Source organism: Electrophorus electricus, chromosome 8 (assembly GCF_041902795.1).
Source record: "Electrophorus electricus isolate QZ-2024a chromosome 8, ASM4190279v1, whole genome shotgun sequence".
Taxonomy (NCBI): domain Eukaryota; kingdom Metazoa; phylum Chordata; class Actinopteri; order Gymnotiformes; family Gymnotidae; genus Electrophorus; species Electrophorus electricus.
In genome coordinates this window covers 20339047-20358529 of record NC_137504.1, presented here as the reverse complement: position 1 = coordinate 20358529, position 19483 = coordinate 20339047, and the positions used below count along the sequence as shown (strand labels likewise).

Here is a 19483-nt window from a genome sequence, read left to right as displayed (position 1 = left end):
GGGATTGACCTGTACACATAAAAGTGTGGCTGCTGGAGCATTAAACTAAATAACTTCTTGCTTTTGCAGGGGATGCTATATTTTCAGAAACAAAGACAGAACAATGTGGTTTGTATGTACTGCTTGTGGTTTAAATGTGTGGTGAGGATGGCACGTCCACCACATCAGTGCTTGACAGGAAATGATCTGATTTACACAATTAAATTTTATTAATAAGGATTCCTACATACTTATAGATCACTTGTACTGCCTACAGCCACCATCCAAAATATTTTAAAGTCAATGCTGCTAATTGTACTGTAGATGGTCTGTTTGGCTTTGGCATAACCGTATGATTCTGACTTATTTTATGCATCTCTGTGCATCTGTGGGAATAAGCTAATATAACATGCATTAAGGAAATTAAAACCTCTCAAAACTGTAGTTTACAATTTCTCTATCACTTGTATGAATAAAAAAAAAATAAACAGACCACTGGACTGTAGAATTACTGTGGGACAAAAAAAGGAATATTTAGCTGTGGGATTTACCCTAACCCTTCTTTCTGCAGGTTCTTTTAAAAAAAAAAAGTTATTATATTATATTATAAATTAAATTGATCATTAAAATAAAATTAGAATACAGAGAACTAATTAAGTGGTTGAGCTTGAGGGAATATGTTTAGGTTTTAAGGAAGGCCGTTTACCCTGTAGTCATGATGGTTATTTTCCCTGGAGGGCATCATGCGCCACCTAGTGGTAAATAGTGGTAAATAAAATTATTATTATTATTTGTTGCAGTAGTAGCATTAGTATTATTAGAATAGTTCAATGTGTACCTGGGATATTTTTAAATGAATATAGCTTTCATACATTTATTAAAATGAAGGTTTAGGTCTACTTATAATGATGTAAAATATGACTGTGTGTAATAATGAATGACAGCCTACAAAATAAAATGATTGTTATTTTTCCCAAACTGTTAAACAGTGGGTAGAAGAAACAACTCTGCAATGTGCTGAAGTGAGAACCTCTAAGTCACCATGAGTCTGAGGTCAAAGTCTGGTCAGACTGAGGTTGATAGAAGAGAAAAGACCATGTAAAGTAAGTTCATTGTTTGTAATACACAGCATGATATTGAAGGAAACTTCTATAGAGGAATAGGCTACTGAAGTGCACAGTCCAAGAACTGAGTAGGCACTGTTGTTCTGTCAGACCTGGCAGCAGGTTAACATGTTACACTTACTGTATTGGTTGTTCAAGCTGACTTTTATTGATGTAGCATTTTATTTAGATTTTATGTTAAACATCATAATAAATTAGCCAGATGTCATGTTAGCCATAGTAATAAATTAGCCAGATGCCATACATTAACCATAGTAATAAATTAGCCAGCTGTTGTATGTTACCTATAGTAATAAATTAGCCAGATTCCATACCTTACCTCCATAGTAACATATTTGTCAAATGCCTATTACATGTGTTGTAGCACATTATGTATTTTCCTGTTATTCGATAGTCAAGCAGTTTTGTTTCATTTAAGAATGTCAGGTTTGGTGAGACAGAGTTGAATGCAGGGTTGACAGGTTTAATAACAAAAGGGGCAATCCAAAATCATAGTCAAAAAACAGGCAATAGTAATATCCAGAGGGAAGGCTGTAAGCAGGCATATCTGACAGGGAACAGGCAACAGAGTAAATGCCAAATACAGGCAGAGAACAAAGTAACCAGTGTAACAGATTACAATGGCTCAGACGGGTGAGGCAGGCAAACGAGATTTCAAAATGACAGCCTGAACAAACAGGTCTTATATAGGAAGACACATTATAGAAAACAAGACACAGGTGAGACTAATAATCTGGGGATTTGGAACGAACAGGAGGCTCGTGGGTTACGTAGTTTATAATGGGTCGAGTGCATTCAGAAGACGTGACAAAAAATATAAAATGCCCATTTTTTAGTTCAAACTAATTTAAAGAAATAGAAATTGGAATTAGACATAAAACCCCCTAACATATATTTTTATTTATTTTATGTTTACATTAAAAGTAATATTTAAGTTAAATGATATTTCTCTAGTGCCCCCATATCACACACCACCTTGTATGACTACTGGCTCTCAGTGCTTGTGTGGGTATACATTCTGTGGTTCTTGTTTGTGTGCTGCCTATTCTCATTTAATTACTTGAGCTTTTGTTTGCAGATTCTCATGTTTATTTGTTCAGTGTAATGTCTTTCATCTCTTTTGTATATAATTTATCTATGATGGTTACCATTATTAGATTCTCTTCACCCCAGTTCTATTTACATTCAAACAGGTCATCTTCTCATTGTAATAATTTTAAGTGTATATAATTTAATATCATTTATTTTATAATCTAATGCATTTATTATTAATAGTAGTTTTGCTATTATGTCTAAAATAAGCAATTTCACAGCCTAATTTCAAACCTTAATATTAATAACCTAATACCCCTCGAGTACTCAAATTCCGTACTAGAGAAATAAATCAAATCAGCAGCATATTAAATGTGATGAGAGGAGATCAGCAGACAAATATGTACATGAGAAATTAAGATATTCTGTCAGTTGGATTTCTGATAACACCGAAGACAATCCAAATCAAGCATATACTAGGGATGCATGGAAGGATCAAAATATCACATTGTGATAATATTGCAACTGCAATAGGACTTGTGATATGACAAAGCAAATGGGTGAGCGTGATGACGACATGCTTAAAAATATGCCAGTATGGAGTTGACAAATGTTATGTATATTTAACTTTGAGTTAAATATGTAACTTTCGTTAATGTAGCTATAATTTCTTGCACTTCCCTAACAATTGCATTTGTGAAGGTATGAGAGACCTCAGGTACATGACTTCCCCAAACTACTGATGTTTATGATGACACTTGTGCATATAGTGTCAGTGCACAACACAGCAAGGTTACAGCTCTTCTAGGACTTCGTAGGCATTCCAGAAAGAAAACAGGTAATTAGTAATAACTGAAATTATTACACGATAAAGGGCCTATGGCAAAGTTCTGCTGTATCACGGCTGTATAGACCTCCACTGATTATTGGCCTTGTACTTACATCTGTAAGCAAAGGATTTCAAGAATGTTCTTGTAACCAGTCTATTACAAGTCTATTGCCAGTCCTGTACACACACACACACCACTAAACAACCAGCCATTCACAGGAACCAAGGTGGTTTCTCTGATTTGTGGGAAATACTTCAGGCTACCACACCTGTACTGAACCTCCTTGCAAGTAAACACAAACATAATGCCAATACTGGTGCCAACAAAAGCCAAACACCACCATTCCCCTATAAGCAGGAAACAACAATATCTGGATTACGTACACGTAGGAAACCACAATACCTGTATTATGTACAAACATACAGTAAACCACAATAACTTGATGAATTATATACACACACGTAGAAAACCACTATAAATGGATTAATGCGAAGCAGATCTGTTGTTTGACTTTACTGTCTTTTATACTATATTGTATTTTACATTCTGTATTAAATAGCTTATATAGTACTTCTACTCCACTCACCTGAGTTCAAACAGAGGGCACAAATACAACAAAAGTCTTGCATGCATTCTGATTCACTGATCTAGAGGTGGGTTATTCATGATGCACTTCTTTAATTGTCAAAGATAATAGAGTAGCTGTTTCAGTGATTTCAGAGAGCTTTGTAAAAACCAGTTAAGTTCTTCTAAGACTCAGACACACTTTTCTGATTTATTTTCATGACAGGTTATGCTTTTGTAAGTTAGATGAACTCAAGTTGGCAGTATTCCACATTATCATTATTACTGTAATACAATCAAAATACCAAATACACGTACTAGTTACCAAAAAGATAATAAAACATGACTAAAATGTTGAGGAAAACAGTTTAATAAGGTTTTTTGCCATTTCTAAATGGCAAAAAGAAATCAATTTTGAATCTGTTTTCATTCCCACCACCATCCCCACAAATGACATTAATCATTAACTCACCTTAATCACACTGTGCCCATGACTTATGCTGCCTGTGATACTACAGCAGTAGTTTAATAAGAATGTTATGAAGTATATTTGTCTTCACAGAACTGATGCAGAACCAGTAAAACAGCTTGTGCCATTATGTATCTGATACTTGAGCATGTACCTAAAATGCAGGAAAGAATTACAGATTTAAGTATGTAAAATGTATACTGCTATACATGTGGACATGGAGGCTCTGTTAAGTTGTTTAAGTGGTACCAATCATACTTCGTAAGAATATAATAAACACATATGCCCTGTAATGCATTCTTCTCTGTAACTCCCCTGAAGTATGCTTTCAGCAAGCGAGCCCTTACTCTCCTGAGCCACCTCACCTTTTGTGAAGTGAACTTGTGAAAGGTCAGAAAACGTGAGCCACTTCAACACATCACCTTTCTGCCACAGAGCTGGACAGATGATCGTTCTACCAGCACTGTAAGCAGAATGGAGATTGGGCACAAAGAAAACACAGAAAATATTTTATCCTAGATGATGAACGACAGTGGCAATTACTTTTACTAGCGATTTAACAACAAACCATTGGTTTCTTTTTGCTTACTGCATAATAAATTGGTTTCTAATCTGAAGCGCTCTTCCAACAGTACAAGTGAAGAAGATTCCCTAGAACTCAGCTAAAATATCACTGTGGATAAAAACCAAGTATTACTTTTGCTGATATTACAACATTGCAACATTACAGTTTAAACGTGACTATAGGGTCCAATACAGCAGGTTCTAGGGTGACTACTAGAAAAGTTGAACATGCAAGTGCCACCCTCTGGTTCCAATGAACACATTTTGACAAAGGCTATTCATGATATCCATTAACCTGTCCAACCTCGTTCCATCTTTAGGCCTAATGGTGTGCCATCCAGCTAACAAAGCTTACTTTACATCATATTAAAATTCACACTCACATGCCTACAGAGCTGAAGATTTATTTACACTTAAGCTTTTGGACACCAAGTTCAATACATAATGAACTCAACATCCAGAATTTGTAGATTAATCTTTAAACTGGAGAGAAGGAAATCAAAATGTTAAAGAATAGTCATGGGACCTTTATCCAATAAATCTTGTGTCATATATTTAGATTTGCTCAAGCTCCATCCAAAGTGTCCATTTTTTCTGCTGAATTGCAATATAGTTTAAAAAAATGGTAAAAAGCTCACTTGCAAAATTAACAAATTAGAATATTTAGGTGTGTATACCATCACGCTTAAAGCCTTCAATAACTACACACTGTGAAAGATAACATCGATTTTCCTTCTTTTTCACAGAGGAATTTAGGTCCACAGAGCTAGCCAACAAATTGTTTCATCAATTTAACATTGCTTTTCACATTAAGTATCAACTGTGAGAACAAAATTAGATTAAGAGTCTGTCCTTGTGGAACATTATTCCTATGTCATGTGATGCATTTATACAGACATTTTTTTCCAGCAAAACTGTACCCGCTTTAACAAAATAAACATCCTCAGGACTTCTTCCCCAGCATAAACATACTCCCACATCACCATTACTTGATTCTTTTATTTTACAGTGACAAGAGATGGTCAGTTATCACCAACATTATGCCCAATCACATATTTTTCATACTGTTTTCTATGTATTTAAATGTTTGTAATATTCTTAGAAAAAAAGACAGACTCCCCACTTTCGATCATTCGGACGTGTCGCCCTGCCTAAATGAAAGATAAAAGTGAGGATACTCAGTGCACAGTGTTCAACCCCCTCCAGATAAATAAACATATTGGTACACACAACCATCAACAAATTGCACGTATATCTGCAATACATGCTAATTTGTGTTTATGTGCGTGCGCATCACAGTTCGCTAGAGTTGCCATTCACATAAAAGGAAGACACACTTTAGACATGTGTGCATGTAGGTGTTTTTTCTTTTAGATTGAGGGTTATATACAAAACATAAAATAAGAGAGAAAAGTACATAAGCTATGCTTATGGGACATCAAGGAGACACAAACAAATAAGAAACCCAACTGTCAACTCGCAGACTTCTCCAAGCAGATGTTGACAAAATTTCTCTGAGACAACTTTCTCTGTGGATTTTCAAGTTTTTCCCAGGACATCCCTAGAAGCTGAATGCTAGTGATGGTGTGTGTTAATGTGACTTAAGCTGGAAGCGTAACTGGGATTGTAATGCAGCACCGAGAGTAATGCATTTTAGAAACTGGACAATAGAACATTGTAATGGTTCAACAAGTGACATCCCAGATTGAACAATAAATTTCCCCATCCCTCCCACCCAGCCCAAGAAAGGGAAACGAAAAAAGAAAGAAACAAAAAGAAACAAAAATCTACCACTTCATCCAATGTCCTTCAGTCATTAATGATCATTGCATCTCTCTCTCTCTCACACACACACACACACACACACACACACACACACACACAAATACTGGTAGTGTGAATCTACACAGTCCTCTGCTGCACACTTTGGGAGGGTTATGGCGAGGGAGTGTGTGCATGGATATGTGCACAGGAAGTCCAACCGGGAGAGGAAAAGGGTAGTACAGTGAAGAGGTCCGTTATACCATCTTTTTTCATACAGCAGGCTTATCCCTCGATACCAGCTGCTAACACTTCATGACAGGCGCATGGATGGAAAGGAGTGAGCTTATGAACTGTCCACAGTCCACACAGGAAGTTATGACGGCAATGGCGTTTTTCTTCACAAAACACACATCCATAGCAGCAGGTAGAGCCTTTTACGGCCTCCCTCTAAACAAACAAACAAAAAAAATCCCCCTCTCCCATTCCAACCCATAACCCCCTTAGACAAGCCAAGGAGATGTCAAAGTTCTGGGAAGGAAGGAAGGAGCGTTTTCCCCCCCCCCCCCTCTTCATCTTCTTCCCCAACAGGCCTGTCTTACCCACCAAGGTGTCACCCGTCCTATCAGTCAGCAGATTTGTTTTTGCATTTCAGCTTCGCAAGTCTCACCGCACAGCCCATTCCCCCTTCCCCCCGCCCTTGACCCCACTGCCGAGCATGGGGTTCCGGGGATCACCGCTCAGGCTCGGATTCCAGGGCCAATGCCTTCTTGCGCTCACGGCACTGCTTCTTGTGGGCTGGCCAATCCCTCTGCTGACACTGCGAGCCACAGTATCGCGCCACCTGGCAGCGCCCACAGATGTTGAACTCGCGCAGCTAAAGAGGCATGACAAAGCAGCCATTAAAACAGAGTACACAAATATACACAACAGGTAATCAACATGGTAATCTACATGCAAGAGAGCATACATCTTGGTTATTTCTGTCACTACAGTTGCCAAATCAAAAAGGCAGAATTACATTAAAAGAATACCTACTATCGATTTTAAGGGTTACTCAGTAAAGGGCTATTATCCAAACAATTTTTAAGGTTGAGAAAATGTTGGGGTGTTTTTTTGCCAATGTGCCACCGGCAATGTCTCAACAAAAAGTCAGATATGGCTGGACTGACCCTCCTCTCGATAAGTGAGCAGGGGGGGTAATGGCATTCATAGTAAGTGCAGGAGCACTCTTCCTCCTCCACCAGTTCGCCGTTGGCATTGTAATAGCGCGTGCGGCTCAGCTCCAGATACTGCTCCTCCACTGGGTCGGCTGGCACCTGCTGGATGGCCAGCCAGTACAGCGACTGTTCTCTGCACAAGGGACAGAAGTTCAGGTTCAAATGACAGGCATGGAGACAAGGTTTTTGCTAAAAGGAGAGCTGGCTACACAAGGATGTTTTTTTGCTTGGCAAAGACTAACTGCCATGATTTGCCTAATGCTTCCTTGTACAGTAATTACATCAGAGAGTTGTGTTCTATTAATGTCTAAAATTCCAGAGCTGCAGTTTGAGATTAGCATGGTGCCACCATTCCTCCACTGAGGTGACTAGTGAACTCAGCTACCTTTGCTTGCTGGACAGCTCCTCTGGTTTGGGACTCCAGCCAACAGGAACGAGGCGCAAGTTGTCTAGACGATTGTCCACTGTAACTGAGTTTATATGGACAACTTGGAAACTAGGAGCAATGCCACCTCTGTGCTTTTCCCTGCTCATGCACAGAAATGCACACAAAAGATTAGCCACATACAGAGGCACTTGAACATAGAAATTCATGCACATCAACATGACAAAATAAACACCTCAGTACTTAAGTATGTAAGGACGTATGTCCCCTCTCTGTAAGAATGCTCCACTCACCAGAGTAACTCGTGCAAAGGTCGACCAGCCCCCCTGCCTTTGCCAATGTCAAAGGCGTAAGCAAAGATTTTTGCTCCATTGCCATCTGCATCAACCTCAAGACGTGCCTGAAAACCATATGAGAAAATTCAAGATCAAACTTCAGTAATATTTTTAACAGAAAACAGGTTAATGCAACTGCCTTCCATCAGGATCATTCACAGAAATTGATAGATTTCATTTACCTGTGACAAAAAAAAAAAAAAAATTACATGCAGATTATATTCTGAAGCCAACACATTATGACTGCAATCCATTTGCAAATTCTTAAATAGAAACTGTTTATTGCTTAGACTTATGAAGTGATGACAATTTAGTGCAAATACTTCTATAATATATTCTGTTCATTTCACTCAGGGTGAGCATCTGTAAATATTGAGAGAGAGATCAAAATCACACCCAATTTGAAGTCTTTCAGTACAAGCCATTAGAAAATAAATAAATCAAAGTCAACAAAATCAGATCACCACCTGTAGAAATTGCTTACCTCAAAGGCGTAATTTTCTACCAGTGGTATGTCCTGCTCATCAATGAGGGTGTACTTTGTCTGGAAGAAATAAAACAGTGTTCATGGGCGATATTAGGAGCCTCTTAAGCCACAAACAGGTGAACCAACTTTCCTTACATCATTACTTACAGTGAAACGGTATTCTTTCTACACAAAGCATGCAATTACAATTTCCAAGAAAAAACTGTAAATGATACATACACGCTTCAAATCCTACATGCAATGAGCTGCTGAGAACAGAACAAACTGCAGTATCTATCAACAGCTAAACGGTGTCACAGTAATCCAGCGTGTATCACGAGACTAAAGCAGCCTTCACTCTCAACGCCAGCAGAACTCTCTTGCATTGTCACACCTATTCCAATTGATCTTTGTTTTCCGGGTGCCCTCTAGTGTCACGGCATGAACGGCCTGACAGAGAATTGGATTTGTCCGGTCATAAGAAGTTGTAGATGTCGGGATAAACAGCTAACTAGCTTGCACAAACATGCCTCGCCATTTAGAGATAGTAAATACTTAAAGAATCAAATTAACAGATTTAAAATCGGACCACAATATATACTAGTGTGTATTTGCAAATGCTAATAACAATAACGCTTGTTTAGTTAGCCATCTTGCTGTACTCGATGTTTTTTTGTCAAATCTACTGGTAAGCAATTTGAGTTAGCTAGCAAGCCTGCGAGTTAAGATAGTTGTTGAACTAGATAGCTAGCTGGCTTGAACACATCACTTTCGACATGCCGGTTTAAGTCACGTTGCAACGGTTCCTGTTTGAGAGATTTGCCGACGGCTCCCGATGTGCATCTGTGTCTACAAGCTAATGTAATTAACCCTGTTCCGTCAGAAACTAGTGACTACTGTTTTAATCCCACATCTTGTTAAAAGTTTCAAACTGATAATGTTTAAATCTACATGATAGATGTAGCTAGCTAGATATACGTCAATCTTCTTTATTTTGCTGGCTAACTGGTAGCCTTGGCTAGCCTCGTTAGCACCAGCTAGCACAGCAAAGTAGGCGGCTCGTGCGACAAAACGATTCCGGAGAATCGCTTATTAGGACACCGGCCGCTTGTAGAACTGTTGATTTAAACGAAAAAACACGCAAATATTGCAATATAAACAGCACAGTTATATGTCAAATGTTAGATTTCCTCATAAATTCTAAAAAAGCCATTTTACTAGCTAGCTAGCTAAAGGTTTTGTGATCCCCTCCCCTTCGTGTCGCACATGGCAGTCACTAGGATTCGGCTCACCTTCCCGGCCACACGGCCAAGTCGAACAATCCCAAGCTTGAAATCCGACATTAGACGAGCTGTCAGATATGGAGTGAAAGGTAAAAGGGGGCAGGGCAGTTTATAGGTTTGAAATCAGTCTGGGCAACCCCTAACCCCGAGTTTCGTCCAAGTTTTGTTGTATATAGGGTCAGTCGTTGCCCGACTCTTCCCCACCCGCTACCAAACCACCGTGATGCACCGCTGAGTGGCGTTGGAAAACCTGCCAGCTTTCGGTGGGTGGGACTCAACCCCGTCGACTATAAACCAACCATTACTGAGCGCTGGTCGCGTTTATCCAATCAGAGGCTTGCATATTTAACAGTGTCTGACGTTGCACCTTTTGATACTAGGACGTTGACGTGCATACTGTTTGCGTAATGCTATTTGATCGGAGAGGCCAACTGGAGCGCGAACTCAGTCTGCAAGCACAGCCCATTCCTTGTTTATTCTGTGCCATTGGCGGTTGTTTGGTGATGCGTGGGAAAACCAAGTTATTTTAGCGCGAAACGAAACCTCTGGCTTGCTGTTTAAATGTTACTAGGGCACAAGTTGTAGACGATATATTGAGTAATTAAAGGCATTCTGTTTATGCTGTTGTGCAAACCAATGGTAAATGTGTAAAATTGCACAATCTTTATTGCACGTCTAATATAGAGAATTGAATTCGAGAACACCTTAGGAGAGACCAAGTCCAGATCAAGACTCTCGAGTCAAGATCAAGACCAAAGCTCCAGCCCTCCCATTGCACCCCTTGCCCGTACCACTTAGCCCTACCCCTCCGTTTTCGCGCCTAAAGGTGAGGTGTCCCGATTCTTGTTAGTATAGAGGGGTGGGACGAAGGTGTTAGGGCTACATGGCCCTACAAGCAGAGGTTTTTCGGAGGCACACGCCAAATAATGTTATGAGACATTTCTCACTATGCCTTGCGAATCACAGCAAAATGTTTCCGCAATGACCAGACACCCACAAATTTAGGTATTTTTCTCCTTCAATAAAGATAGAAACATTACGATACCCACTGTTTTATCTCTTAGTTTGATGTTGATTCAATGTATTTTGGTCTTTTTATTTATAACAAGCATTAAAAATCGCTAGTTGTATGCCGATGTCTCAGTAGTTAACTAGCTAAAACTACATCTTTGTTGCTGATTTGTGTATTGTAATCCCCCGCATTTTGACATATCCCCCCGATTTAACTAAAGTCCTGCAGCGAGGTGAACATTACCGAACATTACCACACCTATAATATCAGTGCAGGCAGGTAGGGTTGCCTAGAACAACGCGTTAGTGTTAGAGTGGGAGTGACTGACTGATGCGTGAAACTGAAGTTGTGAACGACAACTGCAGAAAAAATGATGAATATTGTCCACATAAGAGAGATTACATGCATACTGGAAATGTAGGGCAAAACCTCGTCGAGTATATTTACGTAAAAGCTATCGAGGGCTACTGATGACGTATCGGGATCTTGAAGGCTTGTCCAATTTCGTCGGGGATTATTTCAACCACTATCTCTTGGAACTGGGGACACTCGAAAGCATGGGACAGGCTAAAAATATCGTGGCCAATGGGACGAGATGAGACCGAGACTATTCCAGGAATACCAGAAAAAAAATGCTAGTTCAGTTCGATCATTTCATCATTGGTTCAACGATATAAATGTAACTGTTTTGTTTGGTTGTTTGTTTTTGAGGGGGAATGGTTGGTACAGAGATGCGAATTGCGTGCGCTCGATGCCAAAGACAACCTCTGAATTAGCTGGAGGGCTTGAATAGTGACGTAAAGTATACGTTCCATAATCGAGTATTATTACTACAATTTAAATAACTAGGTATAACAAGATCAATATCAAGAGCAATATCAATCATTAAAACAAGACACTTAGACAGATTAATGGGCGTATTTGTGGAGAGTTTATGAAACCTAATTTGTACTGCTTACATTCCCGCTTGTTGCTTGAGAATCTTCGACACGACTATGGGATCTTGATACCCGCAAGAGGGAAGTACGTGCACACCCGAAATTTGCTAAATTTGTTTATCATGTGGAGGGACATACTAAAGTAGCCCACGGTAGCGTTCCCGTGTGGGAAATTAATTAGTCTGCCGAAAAATGTAAATAATTTCTAAAAAGACAGCCTACTCAGGAAATGTTCTACAAACCGAGTCAAGACCGATTAAAGTTTCACCGGAGTTCGTAAGAAGCTCGAGATAATAGGCTATGCGGCCCCAATGCCGGGCTAGAATAATAGCCTACAACAATAGGCCTAGCCTATATATACATCTTCGTACTTTTCTCTGTATTTTCTCCATTTAACCATTAATGTCACTAGGCCGTTGTTTTCCCTATTCAACCACTCCCAGAAAGTCATAGATTTGTTTGGCGTGTCTTTTTTGAAGGGTAAACGGACTGAGGAGAACAACTCATACTTCTGTTGTTATTCCCAATGAAACTATCGATTAAATAGGCATACCTTTTCTTAACAGATTTCTTCTCCACAGGTCGTAAAACTGGAAATGCGAGTCGGAGCATTAACTTCCGTGTTACACACCTGTGTCAGGTAGGCTAGGCCAGAAAACTGGATGCACCTGCAGCGCAGAAATAACACAGGATTGTTACGTCTAAACCGGTTTAAGAACCTTTTTTTTTTTTTTACATTACAAACATTTCAAGGATTTATTACATTTCGTACTAGTCGTCATGAGTGCGGAATACGGACTTTTTGACTTAGCTGTGGTGTCCTTACGGGATAGCGAACAAGAAGGGGACTCTGGAATGAAGGGGAACGCAGACGACCACCTATACAACATGGACTTTCAGACAAATAAATCTAAAGACCCGGATTTAAATGGAAGCACGTTTAGCTACACTAACGGAACGATGAATATGGGATCTTCGTCAGAATTGACAACTACAGATGAACTGAAAGTGTGCTCTGTACATGAGTTACCGCTGGATCGGTACTGTAGTACGGAGGGAAAACTCACTTGCTCTCTCTGCGTTACTCGCGGGTCTTGTCAGGGTCACAGAGTGACAGAACTGGTTGTACGAGCCACAGCAGTAAGGGTGAGTTTCGGACAGCAGTTGACCACCTAATTATGTGTGCGTTAGAAAACGTCTCAGTGAATGAAATTCAGTATTACAGCCTTGTATTTAAAAGATTTGTCACTGCTAAGACTTTTGAATTTGGTGGTAAGTGTTGGAAAGTGTTACTTTTTGTTTATATACTTTTATATTTATATATTTTATATTATACTTTTGTTTATCAGAATTAAGGAGTTTATAAAGGTTCCAGAATGTAGGCATTCTTATGAGCCCTACCATGCCAGTATGTTGACATTTGATAGTTACATATTACCATGTTGACTTTTAAACAGACTGACTCAATCCTTGTTTAGTCAACCATCATCATGGTGTTAAAATGTTCTGAATTAATGCAATTCATTTATAGGAAATTTTCCCTACTGAATTAAACTTAGAATTAGTTCATTTATAACTGACATTAATAGGTTTGTCATTACAAATCTGTTATCTTTCAGAACCAGTTGGTGGACATTTGTGAGAAAATGCAGCTGCAATCTCTCCGAATAGAACGCTTTATAAAGCACACCTTGACTGCAAAAGAGAGAGCTGTGCAGGTGATTGGTGTGGATAAAGAAAACACACACACACACACACACACACACACACACACACACACACACACACACACACACACACATACACACACAGAGGACGAGAAACATGCTCTAGGCAAACCATTTTTATCCCAATAAGTCTTTTGCTTTACCTAAAAATAAAGCTTATTTATTTAGGCTATTTAATGAAGGTCCTGAAGGTTAATACCCTAGATACTGTTCCCCACCTTTAACAAATATACAGTGTACAGTCTGATTTTGAGACATTATGCAGAGGTTTGATGGTGCACAATAAGTAAAAATGAATATTATATTAATTAATATTGTATTCATTAATACTTAGTGCACCTTTACATAGTATTTGTGTCATTTAACATGCTTTACACGTTAAAATAAAGGTATAGTGTGTGCAGTTTATGTCAGTTAATAACACCATAATGGTGATGTGGTGCACAGGTAGAGGCAAGCATTGCGCGGGAGCGGGTGGTGGCTCAGGTGAACAGTGTCCGAGAAGCTCTGGAGGAGGAGGAGCAGCGTCTGCTGGAGGCCGTGCAGAGGGAGCAGGAGCGGGTAGAGCAGTGCCTCCTGACGCAACAGGTGCACTGGAACAAGGCTCTGGACACTCTGACGCAGGCCCGCACACGCCTGGTGCACACACTCACCCACTCGACGGATGCTGCACTCATGGTGAGTGAAGGAGCACTGGGCACTGAGTGCTGAGCTGCGTCAGTTGGAGAGGGCTCCCCTCGTGTACCCCCCAGGGTCTCGGCTCCAGTCATAGGGAGCCATTACCCAGTACAGAATCCTTTTTTCCTGATTATGCACATTTTCATAATTTGAAAAGCAGTACTATCCAGAATGACTTACATATTTACCAGTACGTGTCAGCACCTGCTCTACCTGCTCTACCAGGTGAACTACAGGAGCATCAGATTCATCAGTTATTATGCCTGTCATGAGGTGAATCAGTTGTGCTATAGCAAGGAAAACCTGAAACTGTGCTGGGCTGTTGCTGCTTCTAGTAAAAGTGATGTCTCATTTCACTCCCCAGCACTGTGATGTACTGTGATGACACTACTGATATGGAATTGCACTGAATGTTGTGTTTTTTTATTCTCGCTTTAGAGTTCCAACCAGGAAATATCAGACAGGTAATTTGTCTAATTTACACATAGAAGATCACACCATTTAAAAGTACAAAGCAGATGAAGTCAGTGAGGCTGCATCATAATTAGCATCTGTGCCCCTGTGTGTGTGTGTGTGTGTGTGTGTGTGTGTGCGCGTACTTGTGACAGAATCGAGGAGGCGGAGGGGGTTGGGGAGCCCAGAGACACACAGCATCTTAATGTGTGCAGAGAGTGCAGTGACAGCGAGCTGATGTTGGGGATGTGGGCCAGCGCCATGATCCTGGCTCCATCAGGTCTGTAGACACCTCACCACTTGCCACACCAAGCAGCCTTAATCCAGGAAAGCCCAGTCATTCATGTGCCAGTTTTGTGATTTAAACAAACTCCTCCATTCAGGAGGATTGGAAAAGCCATGAATGCAAAGCTTGGATAGACACATGGAAATAAAGAAAAGTCTGCGGTGACTAAATAACAACTGTAGACGACTTTTGAAATGGAGGTTTACAGCTGAATGGGTCAATATGAAGTCTAGTTTTACACTATCTGGATTAAATGTGTATGGCCTGAGATCTGATAAGTTATGACAGGGCTATGACCTGAGACTACAGAAAATGTTTAGTGCAGAACTGTTGTTACACCAAAATATATATTGGTACACATGTATATGTGGCAGGCCAGGGGCAACAAAACAGCTAATAGTAAAATAAATGCTTGTTTTTTAATCAGGTGTGTAGTGTTTTTTCACCTGCTCATCTGTTTCCTGAAGAGTCTAGGATGAAATACCAATGAACACCAAATTTTGAAAATAAATCTTGAAATACCACCACTATATTTTAAACTTGTAGGTGTACAGTTAGAGGCTATAAGCCAGCTGTTGCCACTTTGCCATGCGTAATGTGTGTTAGCCACCCTCCAGCCATGGTCAGAACTGCTGTTCACTGGATATTTTTGGAGAGTGGACCATCATCAAACGCTGCAATGTCATTGATGCAAAAAACAGATAAACAAAAAAGACTGAAGAGCCTTATAAATGTGCACCATACACATCTTAACTGTGCAACACCACAGCTGTGTCACTTAGTTATGTTGTGTTCAGAATGGTCCACCACCCAAATAATGCCTAGTCAGCTATGCTTCTGTGGTTCATCAATAATGAATGAGATAGAGCCTGGATAATGAACTGTGTGTGCCAACAGACGGGCTTCAGTCTACAAAATGGACCTATAAGATCTGTACCTGTACCTAATAAAGTCAACAGTGAGTGTAATTAGAAGGGAGGTATTTCTATTAATGTGTTATTCATGGTGCTGCAAAGAGGAACCGTATTGAAAAATAAGAGCTCCTCAAACAAACCCGCCCTAAACTGGATGTGAAACTCACTGTCAAATTAATTAAGTATACAGCACTATTAGAAGCAAAAGGCCAAGGTATATAACTGCTTATTAATGGACTTACAACACCTTAAAACATATTATTACAACTTGGACTCGTTTATTTTCTCTGTCTTATGCGCTAATCTGTACTGGTGATCTTCAAATAGCACTTCATGTTCTCAACTCTGGACTGCCAAACTCATTTTTAACCCCACATTATTGGGGTTCTTTCCTTCCTGTTTTTCTCCCATTCACGTGTTTTTTCTGCTCCCTCTCTAGCGCACAGTCTCATTAGCCTGCGTTTTGATGAGCGTACCGTCAGCCCCCTCCTCTCGCTCTCGCCGGATGGCCACACTCTCACTTTCATACCCAAGAGACGGGGCCAGGCACCTCCCTACGACCCAGCACGCTTCGACAGCTGGCCCAATGCCCTCTGCTCATATGCCCTCTCCTCAGGCACGCACGCCTGGCTGCTGGAAGTGGGCACCAGCGCCGCCTTCAAAGTGGGCGTCTGCTACAGCAGCATGGAGCGCAAGGGCTCAGGCAACGATGCCCGCTTAGGCTACAACGCCAAGTCCTGGGTGCTGTCGCACTATGACGGCAACTTCTCCTTCTGCCACAGCGGATGTAACGTGGCCATCGCCATGGTGAAGAGGCCCTCTCGAGTGGGTCTGTTACTGGACTGGAGTGCACACACCCTGCTGTTCTATGACCCGGACTCGAAGGCCGTGCTGCATGCTGTCCGGCAGGTGTTCAGTGAGCCCCTCCTGCCCGCCTGCGCCGTGGCTGATCAAAGCGTCTCTATAGTGCACTGACTGCTGCTGCTGTGCTGTATCACTGAATGTATGAGATCTTAAAGGAATATACAGATGTATAACAAACTTGTGTGGAAAGCTCTAAATGATGAAGATAAACACTAAGACCACATTTTTGTCGCTTCTTGTAAACTTCTTGTAAAATTTAAAAAATATATGTATTTTATAGAAAATTCTTCAAAATAACAAGTAGCAGAAAATTAATAAATATTTTTTGTGCCAAGTTTATTTTCAGCTGAAATATTTGGGATATGTTTTACATTTGTTTTTAAGAATGACATGTATTTTCTTGAAGGAATCAAAACTGGAGTACACTTTAACAAGAAATGTAAAATGATTTGTTGCAGATATGTTGTGGCCTATTATAATGTAGTGTATGTTATTTGCAATTATATCTGTGGAAAGTTGCTTAGACTTAAAAGTAATAGAGTTACCAATTTATTGTACCAATTTCTATTTATTACCTTTATTCAATTGTAGACATAAAGCGATTTTTGTCTTCTGTGTTATTTTAACAAACATGACATTTGTGTTGATTTAATATTGATCTGTGATGGTTTGCAGTTTTCCTTATTGTTCAGTCTATTGTTCAAAACTATACTCAAGTTTTCATCTATTTCATTTATTCCATTTATTTTCTTTCAAAAAACATTTTTGAACAAATGAAGACATTAAATTGGCAGACCACTTTAAGTATTTTCTACTGTCATTCATACGTTTATAAGGACAAGAAAAAGAACTAATATTGGCACATCTTAGTCTCTAAGCCCTGGTTCCACATCTTAACAAATTCTGTTTACTGCTGTGAAGAGGGTGTGGAGTTTATTACACATTCCTGAGACAGAGTATGCTGGGTTTCAACATGCACTCATTATGTGGATTTAGCACTTCTTGTCAGTCTGGGGTATGTTGGCAAAAAAAAAAACCATTCATTCAATGTATTCATTTGTGATTTTTAGCTATTATAAAATTCATTTTTAACTTATCTTTAAATTTCAATAGGTTATAGACAAACTGACAACACAACATACAAAAATTGCACATGAACACAGCATACATAATTACAAATATAGAAACACAAAGCAAAACAGTTTAAGTATGTACAGCATATGTAAACATTTTATATAAATATATTTTGCACATACATGCAAAGAAGTCAGAAGGTGCCCAAGCATTTATGAGCTATCTGAGTCATAGTGCTCAATCAATGCTGCAGGGGTAGAACTTCACTTGGAGTTGTTGAGGGAGTAGAGCCTGCTTCAGCATTCTGAGGGTCATTTCTGCTTTCTGAGGGTCATTGGTGACTCTTTCCACTAGGTGTTAAGGAGACTCAAAGGTGCTTAAGGCTCCTTCCACTGCTTCTCTAAATATGTAGAGGGAGAGGTGATCTGTCCACTTAGCCCTTTTAAAGTCTAGGACTTTAACTTTGAAGACCAGGCCGTTATCCTTGAACCATTCATCTAAGTCTTCTACCTCATTTCTGTAGACTGTTTCCTCACCAACTGATATGAGTCCAACTATTGTGGTCTCATCAACAAATTGTATTATGGTGTCAGGAGGTAGAAGAGAGTGAAGATCACTGACCTCACCACACAGCCCTGTGAGGCTTCTGTGCTCAGAATTAGAGAAGTGCAGTTTCCCAATCCTCATGTACTGCAGTGTCTCAGTGAAAAAGTCCAGGAGCAGAGTGCCCAGACCCAGGTGGTTTGGTTTATCAGCCAGTTTGTGATTAACTGTGGTATTAAATGCATGCCTAAAGTACACATGTAACATCTTTACATAGATGTTTAGCTATTCAAAAGTTGTCAGGGTCATGTAGATTGCATTTGGATCAGCTTGTATGACCAGCTTGCCAGATTGAGAGGCATGGAGAGAGGGGGATGGGTGAAGGATCCGATGTTTGAGAGTTTCTGATGTGTGACAGTCTCTCAAAGCACTTCATGACTATGGGTATTAGAACAACCAGGCAAAAGATACTGAGGCACCTCTCAGAGATGATGGTGAAGGATTTAAAGTATCTCAAGACAACAGCTTGTTAACGTGACAGGTTAAATGTGTTTTATGCTGCTGTACTGCCATTAACCCTCTGCATGGTGGCTCTCACCAAGTGGTGCTGTAGAATCAGCATCTGTTCTCCTCAGTGCAGTGTGAGTAGCAGCTCCTCCAATTGAGCAAAAACTGGCTATCAGGTAGGTTGATCTGCAGAGTATTGACTTCTAGTCCAACAGTGCCTTAATGCCATTCCATACACTGTGGGGGTTGTTGGTTTCAATGTGCTGCTCAATGCACTGCTTGTATTTGCACTTTGCATTGCTGATGCCTTTTTTGAGGTTCCTTCAAACTTCTCTGTGTGACTGTTTCTCTCTGCATCTCATACTTTATGCAGTGCCCAGACATTTTCATCCATGGTTTCTGGTGGGGGAACGCTTTTATTTTTTTTATACACCTGTATATAACAGTCCAAATCTATGCTATTAACACATTATTC

The 19483-nt window shown here is 40.0% G+C and overlaps 2 protein-coding genes across 4 annotated transcripts; one reads left to right on the top strand and one right to left on the bottom strand.

The window, feature by feature from the left end:
• Positions 1-4952: 4952 nt before the first annotated feature.
• On the bottom strand, positions 4953-10254 carry zmynd19 (zinc finger, MYND-type containing 19). Its single transcript, XM_027027133.3, has 6 exons — positions 10022-10254; positions 8748-8807; positions 8222-8328; positions 7929-8069; positions 7496-7676; positions 4953-7200 (listed from the first exon to the last, which is right to left on the bottom strand). The coding sequence occupies exons 1-6, from the start codon at positions 10070-10072 to the stop codon at positions 7057-7059; spliced, it is 684 nt and encodes a 227-aa protein (XP_026882934.1). The 5' UTR covers positions 10073-10254; the 3' UTR covers positions 4953-7056.
• Positions 10255-11350: 1096 nt separating this feature from the next.
• Positions 11351-17682, top strand: bspry (B-box and SPRY domain containing). Of its 3 annotated transcripts, none has more exons than XM_081720257.1 (7): positions 11351-12047; positions 12544-13108; positions 13582-13680; positions 14137-14367; positions 14806-14831; positions 14976-15100; positions 16460-17682. In XM_081720257.1, the coding sequence occupies exons 2-7, from the start codon at positions 12743-12745 to the stop codon at positions 16993-16995; spliced, it is 1383 nt and encodes a 460-aa protein (XP_081576383.1). In that variant the 5' UTR covers positions 11351-12047; positions 12544-12742; the 3' UTR covers positions 16996-17682. The 3 variants fall into 3 exon arrangements, with proteins under 3 accessions (XP_081576383.1, XP_081576384.1, XP_026882929.2); XM_081720258.1 differs by having other exon boundaries at positions 11351-12602; positions 12796-13108; XM_027027128.3 differs by having other exon boundaries at positions 11351-13108.
• The last annotated feature ends 1801 nt before the right edge of the window (positions 17683-19483 follow it).

Bases quoted from the DNA above. Each gene is read 5' to 3' on its own strand.
- zmynd19 (XM_027027133.3), bottom strand. From the start codon at position 10,072: ATGTCGGATTTCAAGCTTGGGATTGTTCGACTTGGCCGTGTGGCCGGG. The intron at 7,677-7,928 runs GTAGCTGAGTTC...TCCCTTGTGCAG, and splicing joins GAGCTGTCCAGCAAGCAAAG to AGAACAGTCGCTGTACTGGC. The intron at 7,201-7,495 runs GTCAGTCCAGCC...ATGCCTCTTTAG, and splicing joins GCTCACTTATCGAGAGGAGG to CTGCGCGAGTTCAACATCTG.
- bspry (XM_081720257.1), top strand. From the start codon at position 12,743: ATGAGTGCGGAATACGGACTTTTTGACTTAGCTGTGGTGTCCTTACGG. The intron at 13,109-13,581 runs GTGAGTTTCGGA...GTTATCTTTCAG, and splicing joins TACGAGCCACAGCAGTAAGG to AACCAGTTGGTGGACATTTG. The intron at 14,832-14,975 runs GTAATTTGTCTA...TACTTGTGACAG, and splicing joins AACCAGGAAATATCAGACAG to AATCGAGGAGGCGGAGGGGG.